Source organism: Peromyscus leucopus, chromosome 19, assembly GCF_004664715.2.
Source record: "Peromyscus leucopus breed LL Stock chromosome 19, UCI_PerLeu_2.1, whole genome shotgun sequence".
Taxonomy (NCBI): Eukaryota; Metazoa; Chordata; class Mammalia; order Rodentia; family Cricetidae; genus Peromyscus; species Peromyscus leucopus.
Genome location: NC_051079.1, coordinates 49,808,589 through 49,828,400, shown reverse-complemented (window position 1 = coordinate 49,828,400; position 19,812 = coordinate 49,808,589). Strand labels below are relative to the sequence as shown.

The following is a 19,812-nucleotide window of genomic DNA, read 5'->3' as shown; positions in this document are numbered from 1 at the left end:
ATTAGGAGGTGTGGCCTTGTTGGAGGAGGTTTATCCCTGGGCCAGACTTTGAGAAGTGCTCACAGCTTCTCCAGCCTCTTGGGAACTGAGAACTGGGTGAGTATTCTAGGTTTGAGTACCTGAACTTGGGGATCCATGATGTCTAAGCCTGGTGGGACAGCAGATTTTGAGGTTTCAAAGACTCTGCCATTCCCAGTGTGCCCTCTGCCTGTAGTTTTGAGATGTAAGCTCTCAGTTGTTCCCGTTGCCATGCATTCACCATGCCATCATTGACTCAAAGCCTTTGAAATCATAAGCTGAATTCACTGCTTTCATAATGGTGCTTTATTACAGCACTAGAAAAATAATGAATACATTGATGTTTATTTAAATATATATGTGTGTATGTATACAGTTTATATGCACACATACACACAGAGACACATATACACACAGTTTTGGGTCACTTGGGGGTGATAATGCTACCCCTGAAAGCCATTGACTAGCTAACAAAATACCTCAGCACTAAGTTTAAAACTTCTCTTCAAATTGTTGATCAAGAGAGTCTAAAAGACTTGCAAATCTAGGCTGTTACCATTGTCCCTGGTTGCCTTCCAGAACTTGAAGATAAGGTCTTATAGACAAAGACACTGCACACTTCAGACAAAGGGTGTGGAGGAACGGAGCTGGAACTGACCTGCAAACTCCTCCCCGAGGACTAACTCTCCCAATATCTGAAGGAGCTATGGAAGCCACCATGAGACAAAAGGAATGAACAGTCTCACCACGGTGTAAAGCCTATAAACCACAACAATAGTCAGCATGGTAAGATATTCTCAAGGGTGCAACCACAACACTTCACATCTTAAAGTTAAATGACAGCCATTTAGTTAGACTTGCAGCCTCTCGATAGGAAGAAATTCATGCCTAGCACTGCAATCCTAGCCAACACTCATGGCTGTTGGGTGTGGTCATGTACTGTCAAGGAGATTTGCGGCCACTTTGCCAAACCAATAAAATAACCAACTGCATTTTAAATACGTATCTTTATATCCACAGGTAAGTGTAGCTCCAATCTCTCATCAAAGAAGCTACTTTTTGCATCAGCTGGAGACCATCACAGGGTACCATAACTGGTTAAAATGAAGAAAATAAGTAACAACGGATGTCCAACTCCAACTGATACATCTACAATGCAGCTCCTACATCTAAGGCTCCAAAAATATCATAGAAGTGGGCACAGAAAGAAGGTAAGAGCCAGAGGAGCAGGCCAGCTGCTGTAAGACTGTGTCTTCTTACGTGACAGGGAAGCTGTATGCATAGAATCTGAACAATATGGTTGCCTAAATATAACCTGGATAATGACAACACTAGTTTGTGTTTCAACATAGGTGGTAGAAATTTTACAAGACCCCACTCCTCAACAAAGAGCTATAGTAATTTGTGGCTGCTAAGAGAGAGAAATACAGTCTTCTCCAGGGGCAAACCCCCTGATAGGTTAGCCAGTCCCAAATGGTCAAACCTAAACTCCATATAAGCAGTACTAAATAGACTCAGCAGATAGTACTCGTGTGTGTGTGTGTGTGTGTGTGTGTGTGTGTGTGTGTGTGTGTGTGATATGTAACAATAATAATTTAAGGAGAAGAGGTCATAAATCTGAGAGGGAGTTGTGAGGGAGATGTGAAGAGTTTGAGAAGAGGAAGGAAAGAATGGAAATGATGTAAATATAGTACTCATACATCAAATTATCAAAAATATAAGTTTTATGATAATAATTAAGTTTTCTTTTATATAAAGGTACACAATGAGCAATGACAATAACCTACCAGGTAACAGAGATAGATTGAAGGAAAAGACTATATTTTAGAACCTTTAATGGCAATTTTTCCTGCCCTTTGAACAAGTAGCCCAATATGTTCCTTTTGTATTTAGCTATAAATTACACTGATCCTGGAGAAGATTAAGGGAGATAAGCAAGGGCATCCACATCCATCCTCAATTTAACACAGATTAAATTGCTTCAGCTCAATCCAATGAGTAAATGTTGACTTCAATTGTAACCTCCAAAGTTCAAGGTAAGGCCATAAAAATGTTATTTAAATGTCAAACAACCTTCCAACATTACTAAAAAATCTCTCAGGATCCCAAAGAAACCAAATCTAAATTATTTGTTCATCTGTGGGGTTTGGGGTAAAATCTTCCAATTCAAACTGTGAAAAGCTTTATTTTTTTTTAAAAAAAGGAAGGCAAGGAATCTTGGTGGGTTGAAGTCAAATGTTGTTAAGTAGATTCATGGTGGAAAAAAAAAACAATGATTTTAGTAGCCGTGTGTGTGTTGTGTGTGTGTGTGTGTGTGTGTGTGTGTGTGTGTATGAAAAATTCATTCTAGCACACAATCCACCTACACCTTAGAATAATTCATTTATCCAGCAAACATACTAAGAAATGTCTAAATCCCAGGGAAACCTTAGGAAATTAAAGAGACAGTTACCTGTCCTCTTGTATTGACAGTCCAGTGTGGGAAAAAAAACAGCAAACTAGCAGAAAACACAATGTACATTCTGATAATTGTTGATAAAAGAAAGAAAAGGAGCAAAACTTCAAGGAATCAATTTCTTCTGCTTTGTGTGGGAGAAAGATAGGGTCCTCATTCTCTTTGTCCCTCCATTTTTACTTTCTTTCTGGCTTCATGTTTTCCTCTTTTGATATCCTACAAATTTTCATATACTAACCCCATGCTTAGAAACATAAAGGGTTGATACACATTATACACAACTGGTTTATTGAAGATTGAGCTCTGGCTGATATCATAAGTTGTTAAGGCTGAGAGAAAGGTATACTGTGTCTCCTTCGAGAGAAAACACTTGTCTGTCTCTAAAATTGTGTTATCTAATAGAGCTTTTCTACTCTTAGAAATAATCTACCATTGCATTGTTCAATGCAGAAACCACTCATGTGGCTAAACTGGGGCCACTGCCACCAGCAATATAAATTGTTGTTTTCTTTCATTTTATGTATATTCAAATGCTAATAGTCACACATGGCACATATTTACACCATTGTACAATATATTTGTAAAGGTAGATAGACAATGGAAACCTGTCTATCAGGAGTGTTGAGGCTAGATTATGGAGGATAAGAGTGAAGAACCAAGCTAGTTAGCAGTTCTTTGGAAAAGTTTCTTCACCTTTCTAGGAACTGAGAACCGAGTTAGTATGCTAGGTTTGAGTACCTGAAGCTGGGAATCCAAGAAAGATATCTAAGCTTGATGGGACAGGCGTCTCATCTCTAAATCTAAACTGTAGACAGTTCTGTTTGTGTTGCCTAACTCTGTCTACTCTTAGAGCTATATATCCCATGTAGACATGCATTATATTAACAGAATATAATTGCCAAGGAACCTCAGATCAAATCAATGTGATTTGTCTCTACCACCTGTTACCTAGTTATTGTAGTCACAAGGCAAAGGTATGTGATCATATCATGTCTCTCAAATACAGAGATGTCTGGCCTGAAGCATGACTATACCAAGGCAAATTTTCAAAAACAGTTTTCTAATACATTTTGTTAGTTAAAGTAAAATTAATATTTACCCTTACAGAGACTTTATTAGAACCTAAGAACTGAAATACGTGTCATAACCAGAAGCCCTGAAATACAAGCAATGCTATCAAGCACTGGGGATCCCCATCAATGCAAATTAATTATAAGCTCATGGATCTTACAGTTTATAATGCAGAAAATTTGTCTTGGTAGAAACATCATTTTGTTGGTCTGACCCTGATTTTCTGAGTATGGCCCAGGAATCTGTTTTACTAAGCCGCTGGATGATTCTAATACAAGTAAACTGATGATCATAATTGGTTCTTCTTTTAAAAATATGTAAGTCTGACCTCCAATACAGCAGTTCTCCTGAGTCACATAAAGCATCTGAATTTAGTAACAGGAAGCTGAGTCCATCATGGAGCTAGGGCAGAACCTAGGAATGTGGCTGGAAGCAGAAAAACATAGAACTGAGAATTTTATTTTGTTCTCTTAGACTTAAGGTTTCAAAGGCTGTCTATATGGGGTTATCCGGCAAGCAAATTTTGTCTTCCGGTCTAGAGCTCAGAGGAAGCTATGGCTAAAGATAAAGGTGGTAAAGATAAAGTAGGTGGTATGAAGATGGTGATGAAATTCGTGGAAGGGGCAACCCCACTAGTATTAAGAATAACTTCCTGAGAACGACTGAAGCCAGAGAGAAAGGGATGGGGATGTGGGAAAATTAACGGTGCGGTAGGAATTGGGAAGTAAATCAGGAAATTATAATGTTTAAAAATAATGAATGTGGGAAGTATTTGAAGAAAGAAGCTGAAATGATTATGAGAGATCAAGCAATGTTGTTTTCAAAACTTGAGACTTCTATTATTTTGTTAACTAAGGTCAAAAACCAAGCCAAAGACGAGAAGCTGCATTTGAAAATTATATAATGGTTAGTATCCAAAACATGACTAATGTCCAGGAATCAATAAGAAAATCACATGTACTTTAATGGCAGGACATAGAAACATCAGTCTCAAACTGACTAGGATACACTCCCTACTGGCTAGCTTTAATGGTGCCAGAAGGTACTGAGAAGGTTGCCAGGGGAGAAAAGACATAAATGGTTTAATTCAGCATTGGTCTCTGCATGCTGAAATACTGACCTACCAAGTAAGATGTACCCTCTGGTATAATAGTGGCAAAACCATTTATGGGGTAACCAACTGATTCCTGATTGTATTTGAGGCCAGCTCTACAGGAGAGAATATATTCCTGGTACTATAAATATAGTAAAAAAACAAACAAACAAAAAACATGGATAGGGATCTATAAGCCCCAAGGGTTAACATACTATTTTTGTTTATTTTTTTTTGTTTCCTAAATGGCCACATTGTCAAACTGTCTTCAAATAGTTATGCTTGTATCCATAGATCTGTGATGCCTTAATGTTAGCAAAAGAAATTTTTTATTTCGGTGGGTCGTGGTTAATGCAGACTTAGAACTACCCAAAATGCTGAGAATAAGCTACTAGGAGTGCTAGCTCTAGCTGGGTCATTGTTATCAACTCTCCTGTTCTAAAGTTCAGGGTATATCACGGCAGAAGAGGCGGGAAGAATGCAAGGGTTGGGAGATGGTGGAGAAATGCTGTCTTCTGCATAGGATATGATGTGGCCATTGCACTCATGACGTCACTGCAGTATGCTTGCCTGCATAAGACCTACACAAGATCGAGCCAGGAGGCTAAAGTAGAAGGAAAAGGAGGGACAAGGCACAGGTAAAACTAAGTTTGTTTGATAAAGCTTCAAGGAATCCTATTATTTCATATTTACCTAAATTTATAATATATATATATATATATATATATATATATATATATAGAGAGAGAGAGAGAGAGAGAAAGTTAAGCTACTGACAATGCTCCCCATGAGAACTATAGACTAAAAGAACCCAGTACCAGGAAAAAGAACCCTCCCTTTGAATGGTTGCCACAGGAATAAGTACCAGAAATGGTTGGCCTGGGTGGTCCAAGTAACTCCCACAACAGTATAGATTGGTCAATGCAGCTCTTGGTTGCCTCTCAGGAGTTAAGGGTGAGTCCCAGTTGCTAAAGACACCATACACTTAGGACACAGGACTCAGCTGATTGGAGCTGGATCTGACCTGAAAGTTTCTTTCCTGCAGTCTAGCTTTCAAGATTCCACAAAATACTATGGAATCTGCCAAGGGAGAGAAGCAATCAAACGGATCTACCAGCTGCGACACCTATGAACCATGGCAATTACCAGCATGGAAGGATATGCAAAAGGTTCAATAAGTGGCACTCGCGTGTGGATGACAACCAACAGCTGTCTAATTGGACTTCAGGCCCACTCAGCAGGAGAGCAATCATGTTTGACACTGGAAACCTAGTCAGCTTCTCCAAGCTAATGAGGTCACAGACCTTAGAAAAGAATCTACTGCCGTGACTTGCTAAACGAGCATGGTTCCCTAACACATTCTAAATCTTATCCTTATACTCACAGGTAAGTGTCGCTATCATCTCTCATCAAAGAAGCATCTCTTTACAGTGAATGGGAACCATCACAGAAAACCACAACTGGACACAATGAAAGGGTCATTGTGTGGAGGACAGATTGTGGGGAGCCCAGCCCCAACAGATACATGCACATCACAGCTCTTGTATATATGTCTCAGGGAACATCATTAATGTTGTTGGGTGGAAAGATTGTAAGAACCAGAAGTTAATTGTGAAACAGTCTCTCCTAGATGCGGCTGCATGAACAAAACCAGAACAGTAGCAACATTAATGGACATGATAATGTGGAATGAGGAAGAATTCGTTGGATCTCACCCTTAGGGAACTACAGGCAATTAATGACTTATGGGAAAAGGAGACTGAGCCTCTCTCAGGGATGAGCCTCCTTATTGGTTGTTCAATGCAGAGTGCTCAACATTGAAACAATATATACACCACCAACAAAAATGGACTCAGCAGGATACATACATACACACATACACACACACACACACACACACACACACACACACATACATACACACATATGTAACAATAATAATCAATGAAAAAGAGGCTTGACATGGGAAGATGAGAAGAATTTGGGGGAGGGGCTAGAGGAAGGAAAGAGAGGGGAAAAGTGCTGTAATCCTCTCTCAATGAAAGTAACTCTCCCTAGCTGAGGAGTGGAGGCTTTATTGGATCTGCTATGGGCAGATAGCTGCTGGGGAAAGGAGAGTTACTTTTCCTTGGGGATTTAGGCACTTGCAGGTTTCCCATGCTCCCGTGGGTGGCCCCACACCTATGAGCGCATAGGCAGAACTAATTGATCTCACTGGGTCAAAAATAAATAAATAAAATCAAAATGTTTAAAATGGAGGGCATGATGTTGGGAGAGGGATGTGTGTGGGGAGTTACATGCAGGTGTGAAGGTTGGATTTGATCAAGATACATGTTGCAGTCAACAAAGCTGAAAGGAGTTGGAGATCTGAAGAGCACTTTTGACACCAGGCATGGATCTGTAGAATTTGGAGTTTGCCCTGCTGGTTTTCAGTCTTGCTTTGGTCCAGTATTTCCCAACTGTGTTCCCTTTTCCTCCCCTTTGTATGGTAATGTATATCCTGTGCTATTATACGTTGGAAGTATATGATCTGCTTTTTTATTTTGATTTTACAGGGTATTACAGTTAAGACATTGCCATGAGTCTCAGAAGAGACTTTGAATTTTGGACTTTTATACATTGTTGAGACTATGATAGACTGTGGGAACTTTTGGAGTTAGACTGAATGTATTCTTGTATTATGATGTGGCTATAAGCCTATATGGGCCAGGAGGTGTGAGGTGGATTGAACAGGAACGACCCTCATAGGTTCATGTAATTGAATGCTTAGTCATTAGGGAAAGGTGCTACTTGATTAGGAGGTGTGGCTTTGTTGGAGTGGGTATGGCTTTGTTGGAGGAAGTGTGTCACTGGGGGTGGGCTTTGGAGTTTCAGGAGCCTGTGCCAGGCCCAGTGGCTCACTCTCTTCCGGATGTAGAACTCTCAGCAGCTTCCCCAGCACCATGTCTGCCTGCATGCCACCATACTTCCTGATATGCTGATAATGGACTAAACTTCTGAAATTGTAAGCAAGCACCAATTAAACGCTTTCTTTTTATAAGAGTTGCCATGGCCATGGTGTCTCTTAATAGAACATGGACTAAGACATGGTATACATTTATAAAATTTTCAAAGATTAAATAAAAATGTTATAAAAAAGAAAAATACGTAGAACTTGTCACCAAAAGAACCAAACTTAGAGTGATGTATGCTTCATATATATGGTTGATATAAATATAAATACAAATAATTAGAAATTAAAGAACTCTATATCGTACAACAGAGATACTTGCTCAACCATGTTCATAATGCTGCTCTATTTATTCATAATAGCCAGAAACTGAAAACAGTCTAGATGTCCATCAATGGGAAAATGGTTAAAGAAAATGTAGTACATTCACACAGTGAAATATTACTCAGTTGTAAAAAAATGAAATCATGCATTTCATAGGTAAAGGATGCAGATAGAAAATAAATCAACCTGAGTGAGATAACCTAGACCCAGGAAGAAAAATATGGTTGGTAGATACTCTCTCATATGTGGGTGTTAGCTGTTAAGTCTTTGGTAAACAGGTTATAATCCATATAGCCACAGAGGTTAGGTATAGAGTCAGGGCTAGGTAGGGAGGAATGGGTCTCACAAGGAAGAGGAAATAGAATAGATCACAATGAATGGAAGAGGAGGGGAGAGAAAGAAGGCTCAAATGAGGAGGAGGAGGAGGAGAGGGGATAAAGGAGGGACAGATAAAAAGTAAGGGTCATTTAAGGGGTCATATGGAAACACAATTCAGTAGAAGCTTCTCAAATATATATACATATAAGAAAGAGATATAAATGGAATCACCAAATAACAGAGCCCTGATTAGACATCTCTCATTACCAAAACCTCCAATTCTGGGAATGGGTTACATCTTATTAAATTGTTGATCAAGAGGGCCCCATCGATACCCCACAAAACCAAGGCTATTGCCAAGGCTATTGTTTGCTTTCTACAAACTAAGGGCAAGGCCCTATTCCTGAAGACAACACCTACATAACTCATTGAGCATGGAGAAATTGAGCTGGTGCGTACCTAGAGCCTTCACCCTACTGTATAGTGTTCACGGTACCAGAAGGTACTTTGCACATTACCAGGTGAGAAAGGTAAAGAACTCAGGTATAAACCTTTCCATCTACAAAGATGACTTGCCTGCAAGATATGCTGGTGTGATACTGGAACAATCTTGTGGGACTAGCCAAGCAATATCTGATTGGATTTAAGGCCCACCCCTTGAGGTGGAAATCATACCTGACACTGCTCAGATGGCCAAGAACCTGAAACCAGATAGGCCAGGGACCTGGGAGAAAACCAAACACTACTGTTCAGCTGAGGGAACATAGCAATAAAATAACTCTTAGTGCTGGGCGGCGGTGGCGCACGCCTTTAATCCCAGCACTCGGGAGGCAGAGTCAGGCGGATCTCTGTGAGTTCGAGGCCAGCCTGGTCTACAGAGCAAGATCCAGGACAGGCACCAAAACTACACAGGCAAACCATGTCTCAAACAACAACAACAACAAAAAAAAAACCATTCTGCTCTACTCATAGGCCAGGGTCTTGCTCAGCCATCATCAGAGAAGCTCCTTCCTGTAGTAGATGGGAACAAAAGCAGACCCACAATGGAACAAAGTGCAGAGAGTAGGAGAGAGACCTTGGAATGCTCATTCCTAAATGGGATATCTCCATCAAATCCCTCTCCTCAGAGCTCAGGGAACCCTGTGGAAGAGGAGGTGGAAAGACCGTAAGAGCCGGTGGGGATAGACGATACCAAGGAAACAAGGTCTTCCAGACACAACAGGACTAACACACATGTGAACTCACAGAGACTGTGGCAGCATGCACAGGGCCTACCTGTGTCTAAGTCAGATGGGGTCTCAGTGCTGAGAGGGGAAGTGGACACAAGACCCCATCCCTAACCCAGAAGCCATCTCCGGTTGATAACTGCTCACAAATGACAAATTAGTTTCTCATGGGATTGCTGTGTATGGGAATGTGTGTCTGTGTCTATATGTGTTCCTTGTGCATTTTCTTTGAATCTTTTCCTCCCAGATGTTTGCTTCATCCTATTTCAGTTTGTTTGTTTTTATTTTATCTTATTTATTATTATTATTTTTAAGATGTCTGTTTGTATTCGAGAGGGGGGGAGATATGATTTTGGTGGGAGTAGGGGATGATCTGGGAGGAGTTGAGGGAAGGGAAATCATAGTCAGATTACATTGTTTAAAAAAAAATCTATTTTCAGTTTTACCAAAGGGAAATAAGTGGCGTAAGTGTGTTAAGTGGAGTTATCACAGGAGAACCAGCTCTAAAGGCAGCATTTAGTTTAAGAAACAGCAGCTTTCTCATAGTGTCAATTGGACTGTGGCTCTCCTCTGAAATGCTTCCTTAGAAACGCATCATTAGGCAAACAGTCAGATCATAGCCACAGTTTTTCCTGGATGAGGATAACTTGGCTATCCCTACATTCAAATACATTCTGTTTAACATGGTTACTATTTGTGGACATCAGAAGTTCAATTTCTCTTTTATTAACAAATACATGATTAAATTATTTCAAACAATAGCTATGTGATGTGATGATCCATCAAGTGAATCCAAGCCCTTCTGAGTGCTTCAAGAGATAGACTATGGCTGTTTCCTGATAACTCTAGTTAACCTTTAATATCTGGGTTAGGATACTCCTTAAGAGTGTTTACTCCATGCTAAGCTGCAAATAGGACAGCTGTATCATACCTCCTCCCCAGTGCTTCAGGATCCATTGTGAAGAGGGGACAGAAAGGTTGTACAAACCAGAGGATCAGAGTGTAACAGCATCCTCTGGACACAATCAGACTGCTGCTCTCAGGAACTCACACGGTTGTGGTTGCTTACACAAGATCAGTAGTCAGTGTCCAGCTTCCAGGTGGGAAGGATTCACTAGTGCCCACTGTTTGCTGAGGAGCCATCAACAGTTGATGGATTTTAGGGGGAAGAGACATCAGTGTTCCTTAAGGGTGTGGTCCCTGGCAGGTGAAAGAAACTCCAGTAGATGGCCCTGCACACATGAGTATATGAGCAGCAAACTGTATCAGCAAATTGTTAAGAAAAAAAAGAGAACACAAAATTGGAAAGATATGAGGTCTATCAGAGGGTTCTTGAAGGTGGTGCAAGAAGAATTGGGGGCGAACAAGACAAAATGCATATGTGAGATGATTAAAGAATTAGTAAGAATACTACATAGCATCCTTTTGTATATTAAAATACATTTGATTTGAACTTTTACTCCTGTAATCATTTGTAGCTAATGGATACCATGCCACTCAATGAGAACTTCCTTTATTCCTCCTGTTTAGCATGAGTAAGGAGAGACTCAGGAAAGTTATCTATATAGTTCCTAAGAGGCAAAATCAAGACTAAAATTTAGACTTTGTGATTACTAAAACAATGCTGTCTGTGTGGTGTCCAGTGGTATTTCTATGTGTCTCTGTGCCTACTTAAAAGGGAGCTTAATTATATTTTAAAATGAGTAGTACATTTTTTAAAAGTACTAGTTTAAAAAAAGGTTCAGGCCGGGTGGTGGTGGCGCACGCCTTTAATCCCAGCACTTGGGAGGCAGAGGCAGGCGGATGTTTGTGAGTTCGAGGCCAGCCTGGGCTACCAAGTGAGTTCCAGGAAAGGCGCAAAGCTACACAGAGAAACCCTGTCTCAAAAAACCAAAAAATAAATAAATAAATAAATAAATAAATAAATAAATAAATAAATAAAAATAAATAAAAAAAATAAAAAAAGGTTCAACATAATAATTCATCTGGGAAACGTAAGTTAAACAGGTGATTTTAATTAACCAAATGATAATATTTGGTGTTGGTGAGTGAGATACTCTTTTCACATCCATTGAAAAGAATGATAATTATAATACAGTGTTGTAGGAAATCTATTTTATGGCAAACATGCTACTAAAACATTTCAGCTTTCTGAAATGCTAGTATATATGTAAAGAAATATGTTCAGGGGCACTAAAATAGTGTAGTGAAATCCTAGAAGCACCTACAGGTCTAGGAGTAGAAAATAAATGATAATTACCAAAAAAAAAAAAATGAATGAGTCTACATGTTCTCCAGTGGAATTATGTTCAAATACATTGTTGATAAGGAATAAAACATAAGATATAGAAAACAGAAAAGTGCATATATATAATAGTGTCATTTATATAAAATGATGCGGGAAAGTTAAGACTTCATATAGTTTTTTTAAGAACGTGTGTATAGATAATGGAAGAAAGTTAGGTGAAGATGGGGTGGCCAATAAAAGCTGACTTCTTTTTTGTGATTTTTGTTTCATATTTGTTGAATTTGTCTCCATTCACTGACATTCTACGTGTGAGATCCTCAAGGCAATGCTGATTTTTGAACATTACATTTAAGTTAAAACACTTGATCTGAAGAACTGATTTTATTTATGCAGTCATAAACAGCTTAAATTCCTATGTTCCTTAGACATTGGGTCCTTGGTATAAAGTAGTGAACCAAAAAGGTAGATTCTTGCACCTGCTAGACTTTCTCTACAGCAGATGCAGTTTAGAAATAAATGTGTTTTCTCTGTGTAGACCACTCCGACTTTCTTTCTTTTCCTTCCTTCCTTCCTTCCTTCCTTCCTTCCTTCCTTCCTTCCTTCCTTCCTTCCTTCCTTCCTTCCTTCCTTCCTTCCTTCCCTCCCTCCCTCCCTCCCTCCTTCCTTCCTTCCTCCCTCCCTCCCCCTCTCTCTCCCTCCTTCTCTCCCTTCCCTCTCTCTCTTTCTCTCTCCCTCCATCCCTCCCTCCCTCTCTCCCTCCTTCTCTCTTTCTCTTCTTTCTTTTTTTTGGGGGGGAGGGTTTTCAAGACAGGGTTTTGCTGTGTAGCTTTGACTGTCCTGGAACTTGCTCTGTAGACCAGACTGACCTCAAACCCATAGAGATCTGCCTGCCTCTGCCTCTGCCTCTGCTCTGCTCTGCCTCTGCCTCTGCCTCTGCCTCTGCTCTGCCTCTGCCTCTGCCTCTGCCTCTGCCTCTGCCTCTGCCTCTGCCTCTGCCTCTGCCTCTGCCTCTGCCTCTGCCTCTGCCTCTGCCTCTGCCTCTGCCTCACAAGTGCTGGGATTAAAGGTGGGCACCACCACCACTTGGCCCACTCTGCCTTTTATACTGTTCTCTTCCCCACAATTCTGATCAGCCTCCTGCTCTTCCTGACTCCATGAAGAAGTGTAGGAAGGACTGTACAGAGGGTACATGCATAGCCCTCTACTCCAGTCTCTTTGCTTCACAACCATACACAGGTGACCAAAGGATCAGGGACAGACAGTACAATATCAGCAAAACAGACCTTCTCCAGCTGTCCCAGAAGTGTCTAAATCTTTTCTATGACAGTACCTAAGGTAGAAAGCCACCAACTTCAGAAATGACCGACTTAGCAAATGTGTTGCTTAAAGCATATGCTGTTCTAAGTTGCCGACAGCCTATGCTTAGACAACAGTCAGCTTAAATAACTGAAGCTCACAAGCCCCCGATACAAGTTCTGTACATGATCTGTAGTTGGAATTTTTCCAGTGGCACTCCCTCTATAATAACGAAGAGAACGCCAGGCTGTTAGAATGTCCTTTGAGGTTCTTCCACCAGCTGCAACTCCAACACTGTGTTAGGGCTTCCACAGCAAGACTGCCCACACTGGTGGTTGTAGACTGAATTCACACTTCTGGGCAGCCTCTGAGAACCATTGTTTATAGTTCATAGCAGTTAAAGTCCAGTCCTAGTCTCTCAAGCCTACAAATGGAAAGCCCTCAAGGCTCAGCTGCTAGAACAACTTCATACTGTCATCATCAGGAAAGACAAATGCCTAACTCAAAGAAGGAAGTAGTCTTCAAAAATCCTGATGTATCTCAGAGCAAAGAACAATGCATTATTGATGATCTTTGCCACAGGGTGATGGTTCTCCACCTGTAACTTCTCACAGTTGAGAACAATTCTAGCTCACACCTAAATGCTCTCTGTGTATGGAACAATGCATCATGGCACTAAAATCCAATGTTACCCCCACCTCCACAAGCTTGTGTGACCTAAGTCCTTATTTTCTACTTTCTTTCCTATGCTCTATCTGCCTGGAATGGCTTCACTGGTCTTTCTTCCTTATCGCGACTTCTTACAAATTGCTGTTCTGTGACGTCTTCCCTGAGTTCCAAATCGGTGTCCTTTCTACTCACATCACCAATGGAGATCCCCATACTCTACCATATAACTTGTTACGTAGCATCACTATTGCACACTAATTATTCAATTTATTTTAGCTTTATCGTCTCATTTAGTTCGTCAGGCAACACATGATTGCTACTAGTTTAATTAATATTAATACTATGAGCATACTGTGTGTAAAGCTCTATAAATACATTATCTCTTATTGTTACAAAACCTTATTAGAATATTAGTAGTGTTGCTGACATTTTTATGGTTGACAAAAGTAAATGCAAGAAAGATAACAAATAGGGGTTAACTGGGGGAGTTAAAATCAAGTCCTTTCTACTTTAAGGACCATAATTTTAGCTGCTACCCTAAAATATTGCCTGTGAATAGTAGTGGACAGCTCTCTCTCTCTCTCTCTCTAAGTGCTTGCTGAACTCAAGCTCTGTACTATGAGTGCCACACACACTAAGCTCATTTGATGCTCCCCCCCCCTCGCAAACTGGGACCTACGTATAGTGGTTATAATACCAATTTTTTAAAAGTGCAATTAAGTCTTAGAACTGTTAGCGATCTCCCCAAGGTCAAAGGACTGTGGATATGAATGCAAGTGAATCTCCCTGCAAAGCCTGAGTCCTAACCCACTCGTTGATTCCCTGGCTAGATGGCAGAGTAGACCTGAATCTTTGAAAACACTATATACATTTTTAAGAATAACTCCCTAGAACAAAACTAAATCACAACCTCTTCTGAGCAATGCAAACCAACCAAACTGATCCCCTTCACCAGCACTCACCTTAGCACATGTGTGGATCCATTAATGGTTGTGGTTGAACATGGGACAGTCTGGCCCAGAATGGAGGGTCTCCTGTAGCGTTCATCATCACAGCAGAGGATGACGAGGAAGGCACGTCTAAAAGACTTATTCAGGAAGGCATAGAGAAAAGGGTTCAACCCTGAATTGATATAGCCAAGCCAGAGGAAAGCAGTCCACACCTGCTCAGGGACAGTGTAGTCTATGAAAGGGTCCACAACATTGGTGACAAAGAAGGGAGCCCAGCAGAAACAGAAGCAGCCCATGATGATGCATAAAGTCTTGGCTGCCTTGGTCTCTGTCCGCATGCGATGTGTGCTGTGCTGGTCAGCTGGCTGGGGTCTGCTTTCAGGGGTGGTTCCTGCTCGTTGTAACATCTGGATCTGCTGGGCATGCTCCTTAGCCGTGACATAGATGCGGTAATAGGCCAGCACCATGAGGAGAAACGGGATGTAGAAGGCCACCACGGAGCAGGTGATGGCGTAGGGCTTGTTGACCATGAAGACACATGTATCGTTAGAGTTGTGGTTGAGTTCCCTTTTCCTTATCTGAGAGTGGGAGGGAGAGAAAAAAATGAGGGTAGGAAGGTGAATGAGGAGAAAACAGTGAAGAACATAGAGAAAGTGAAAAAAAAACATGGGAAGAGAAATAATGGGAAAAGACAAGAAGAAGAAGAAGATAAAGGAACAATGCAAGAATGAGAGAAGGGGAAAGAGAAAAGAAAAAATAAGGTTTAACATCAAAATTTTTATTTTTCTTACAAATCTATAGCACATAGGACTTTCAAGGTAGAAAAAGAACGGGTCCCAGAGTTCAATGAGCTTGTCTGTGTGAGGTCTTGGGGGAAAAAGGAAGGAATAATCAGTAATCATTCTCAATTCCATCCACCCATTCTTTCTTCCTTGTCTGTGTATTACATATGAATATCCCTTAATAGTATGTCTTAGTTCACTACCATCAAGTATGTTTATGATACGTGCAGAATTTGACCTCTCATATAGATCAATTTCTCAATATCTTCATTTCGGCTGCCACATTTTTAAATAATAAGTTTGTTAATATTTGAAAACTTCCCCCTGCATCATTTGAAATCCAGATCTTTGGGGGGATGCTGGGATCTTTACTGTTTCTTTGCTTACTGGATACACTGATGAACATTTCCTCATTTAGGAAATATAGTACTCAAATCGACATAGAGAAATGATCAAGACAGACATAGGGCTTGAGAGAAAGAAAAGGTAGATATTTCACAACCGTGGAAGACATAACACAGTAGTTGACATTTTTATGCATAGTTTTACTTTTCAAGGTTTTTGTTACTTGTGGTCAACAAGTTCTAATTTTGGATAACTAAACAATCCCTAGTTTTTAAATTGTATGCCATTCTGTGTAACATTATGAAATTCTACACCATTCTCCTCTGTCTCAGGTAGGAAATGAGTCATCCCTTTGTCCAGCAATGTCTACATTATATATGTCACACAATCATTAACTACTTAATAGCTTTCTCAGTCATTAGAATGACTATTGAGGTACTTGTATTCAAGTAGCCCTTATTTTACTTAACAATGGCCCAAAACACAAGATTAGTGCAATTTTATGGCAACATGTAGTTGTAATTGCTCTACTTTATTTTAACTGTTGTTATTGATCTCTTTCAGTGCCTAATTTATAAGTTGAACTTTACCATACTTGTGTATGGGGAAAATATTGTATGTGTGTGTGTGTAGTAGCAGTAGTGGTAGTGGTAGTGGTAGTGGTAGTACTAGTACTAGTAGTACATGTAGTAGTTTCAGGAATCCCCAGGGGGTTTGGAATGTACTACCTAGTGGATAAAGGAATATTCATCCTTGCCTCCTATTTTTTACTGAATTCATTCCACTTAGGTTTCATTTCCAGTCATTCAATTCCAACTACCTTGGTCAAGACCTCCACAAATCTAATTCTTATTTTAAATCAGCTATTTAATGTATTGATGTATCTGAGCCTCAAAGTCTTCCTTACAGATCCATATTTTTATTGAAATAAAAGACATTATACAAAATATTAAATGTGTATGGTGAATTAATTTTACAAAGTAAAGGTACATATGTAGTCATACATGTACAAATCAAAGTATAGAATATTAGTGGCATCTCTAATACCTCACAAATTACCCTCTCAGTCATAACCATATATTTTGTTGTTACAGTCATATGGTTCCCAATGGGCTGTATCAATAAATGGTTCTGCCACTAGGCTAGGAGCACTCCAGTTATTCCACATCCTAATCAGCACTTGTTATTGTCTATACATAGCTATACCTAATTGTGGGCTTGTCTAATGTTTATTAAAAGTGTTATCCAGGCCGGGCGGTGGTGGCACACGCCTTTAGTCCCAGCACTCGGGAGGGAGAGCCAGGCGGATCTCTGTGAGTTCGAGGCCAGCCTGGGCTACCAAGTAAGTCCCAGGAAAGGCGCAAAGCTACACAGAGAAACCCTGTGTCGAAAAACCAAAAAGTGTTATTCATTTTCTTCCCTCTATCTCTTCCTTCCTTCCTTCCTTCCTTCTTTCCTTCCTTCCTTCCTTCCTTCCTTCCTTCCTTCCTTCCTTCCTTCCTTCCTCCCTCCCTCCCTCCCTCCCTCCCTCTCTCTCTCTCTCTCTTTCTTTCTTTCTTTCTCTCTTTCTCTCCCTCTCCCCTCTATCTCTCTCTGTCTCTCTCCTCTCTGTCTGTCTGTCCCTGCTTCTCTTACTCTCCTTCTCCCCCTCTCTCCCTTTCTCTGTCTCTCTCTGTCTCTCTGTCTCTGTCTCTCCCTGTCTCTGTCTCTCTCTCTCTGTTAGTTCTTTGAAAATTTTAAACAATATGCTTTGAAAATATTTACCCTTCTTCCCCCAAGTCTTTCCAGATCAGCTCTCTTCCCTTTTCACCCATTTGTGTCTTTTTATTTTCTGTCAAGGTCAGTTTGTGTTTCCCAAATATACTTGGATTGTGGCCTTCCTTTGGAGCTTGGTAGACTTATCAAAGGCTACACTTTTAGGGAAAATTGATCCTTCTTCTGCCAGCATCTAATAACTGCCAACAGCATCTCTGCCAGAGGCAAGACTTCATGCCTAACTCCCCAGTCAGTGCTGGGATTTGGTCTAGCTTGAGTTTGCATAGATCTTATGCATGCTATCATAACCAATGTGAATTTATATGTGCAGCTGCTCTGGTGTATTCAGAAGACACTATTTTGTTGTAGTCATCCAAAACATCTGACTCTTATATTCTTTATGCAATGATCCTTGAGTCTTTGGAGGGGGAAGTGTGGTACATGTGTTCTTTTTAGGACTGAACATTTTATAGTCTTTTATTCTCTGAACATTGATTAGGGATGGGTATCTGTGTTGGTCAGGGTCTACTACAAATAGAAGCTTCTCTGATGAGGGTTGAGAGATGCCTTAATCTATGTGTATAATGTCATTAGGAGATAGTTTAATGCTATATCCATTTAGCAGAATAATAGTAATAGGTTCTGTAGTGGGTAGCCATTCCATCTTTGGTCTGGAAGCTCCAACCCCAATTGAGGCTTCAGTAACTGTTACACCTACAAGGCGGGGCCAAGAGAGGGCCCTGAATACCTGAGATCCAGATGCACCACCCTCTCTTGTTTCCTTGACCCTGGACGCTGGAGGTAGTCCAAGCAGAGTTCACCGCCGGAATGCACTACGTCTTTCCCAGACCCTGCAACCTACCTATCCCTTCATTTGTAAGTTATGCCACTAAATAAATTTCCCTTTTAACTATGTGGAGTGGCCTTAATAATTTCACCAATATCTGGCACTCATGTGGGGCAAATTCCAAAGGCCTGGGTGGCTCCCGCCCTTAGCTTCCTCCCCCGCTGGCAGGTGCTTGAAGCTGCAGGTTACCGCCTGCAGAGTTCCGTAAAACCAGGAAAAACCTACACAGTTCCATTCCTGAAAAGGAGCTAATCCAGTCTCAGTTCCTCAGCAAGTTTATCCCCAGACCAGAGAGATTGCTGTGAGTGGGGCATTCCCTCTCTTCCCTGATTGCCGCTCCCTGTCCTAGCCTGAGGCTTCCACAGTTTTACCTAGTTAAAATAGACAGGGCATTATGCCTGCTGGCAGACCTATTGTCTATACAGGCAGAGAGAGGCTTAGAGCTTCCTGAAAGTCTCCACGCCCTGAAGCTCCAGGGGGTCACCGGAAAAACTGCCTGCTGCCTGTGTTCACTCTGCTGCCAGCCAAGGCATTCAACAGGACCTGCTTTAGCGCTATACTAACGCCTTCTTCTGGCTGAAAAGTGCTATAACACCCCCCAGAACTATGGAAAGGTAAGATAGGCAAAGTGGTGTCTTATTTCAAGTAAACACACTTGATAATTTTATACCTTAAAATTGACTAATAAATTTTGAGTAATTCTTGTAATATGGCCAACAACATTACCTCACAAGAGTTTAAAAACCTTTTTGCCTGTATGATGAATGACATTTTCCTATTATGAGCATACAACATCCCTATGCCGTACAGCAACTCTAAATGCTTGGGAAAAAATTCCAGAACCTGGAAAACCAACTGAGTTATACACAAAGATATTTCAGGGACCACATGAACCCTTCACTGATTTTTTACAAAGACTAAACACAGCTATAACAAAAGCTGTGTCATATAAAGTATTAAAAAAATATTAACTGAGTCCTTGGCATTTGACAATGCTAATGCAGAATACAGAAAAATACTTACACCATTAAAGATCAGACCAGCTCCTTTGAAGGAATAGATTAAGTATACTAATGGTGTTGAGTCTCTTAACTACAGTAATGAGGCTTGGATAGGAAAGACAAATCCCAGAGGTGGAAGAAGGCCCCGTGGTACCAAATGTTTTAAATGTGGTATACCAGGTCATATAAGTAAAAACTGTACATGGGGTACTAGAAGTAATATTCCTTTTAGGAATAGACTAAACAGAAGACCCCCAACCACCTCCTAGATTATTTAGAAGGTATGGCAAAGACCAACATTGGACCAATGAGTGCAGATCAAAAATAGATATACAAGGCAACCCTTTACTGACAGGAAATGCCTCAGGGGGCCTCTTGCAGGCCCCCAAATCAAACGTAGTATGAACATTCCCAGCCACTTTGGAAAAACTTCCTCTTCAGGACAACTGAATAAACCAATGCCT

The 19,812-nt window shown here is 40.6% G+C and overlaps 1 protein-coding gene across 4 annotated transcripts in view; it reads right to left on the bottom strand.

The window, feature by feature from the left end:
• Htr4 (5-hydroxytryptamine receptor 4) overlaps window positions 1-19,812 on the bottom strand; it is a 204,860-nt gene that overhangs the window by 52,640 nt on the left and 132,408 nt on the right. For all 4 annotated transcript variants that reach the window (XM_028890134.2, XM_028890136.2, XM_028890133.2 and 1 more), the window contains exon 6: window positions 14,631-15,196. In XM_028890134.2, coding sequence (XP_028745967.1) covers window positions 14,631-15,196 — 566 coding nt within the window. The remainder of the gene's footprint in view (window positions 1-14,630; window positions 15,197-19,812) is intronic.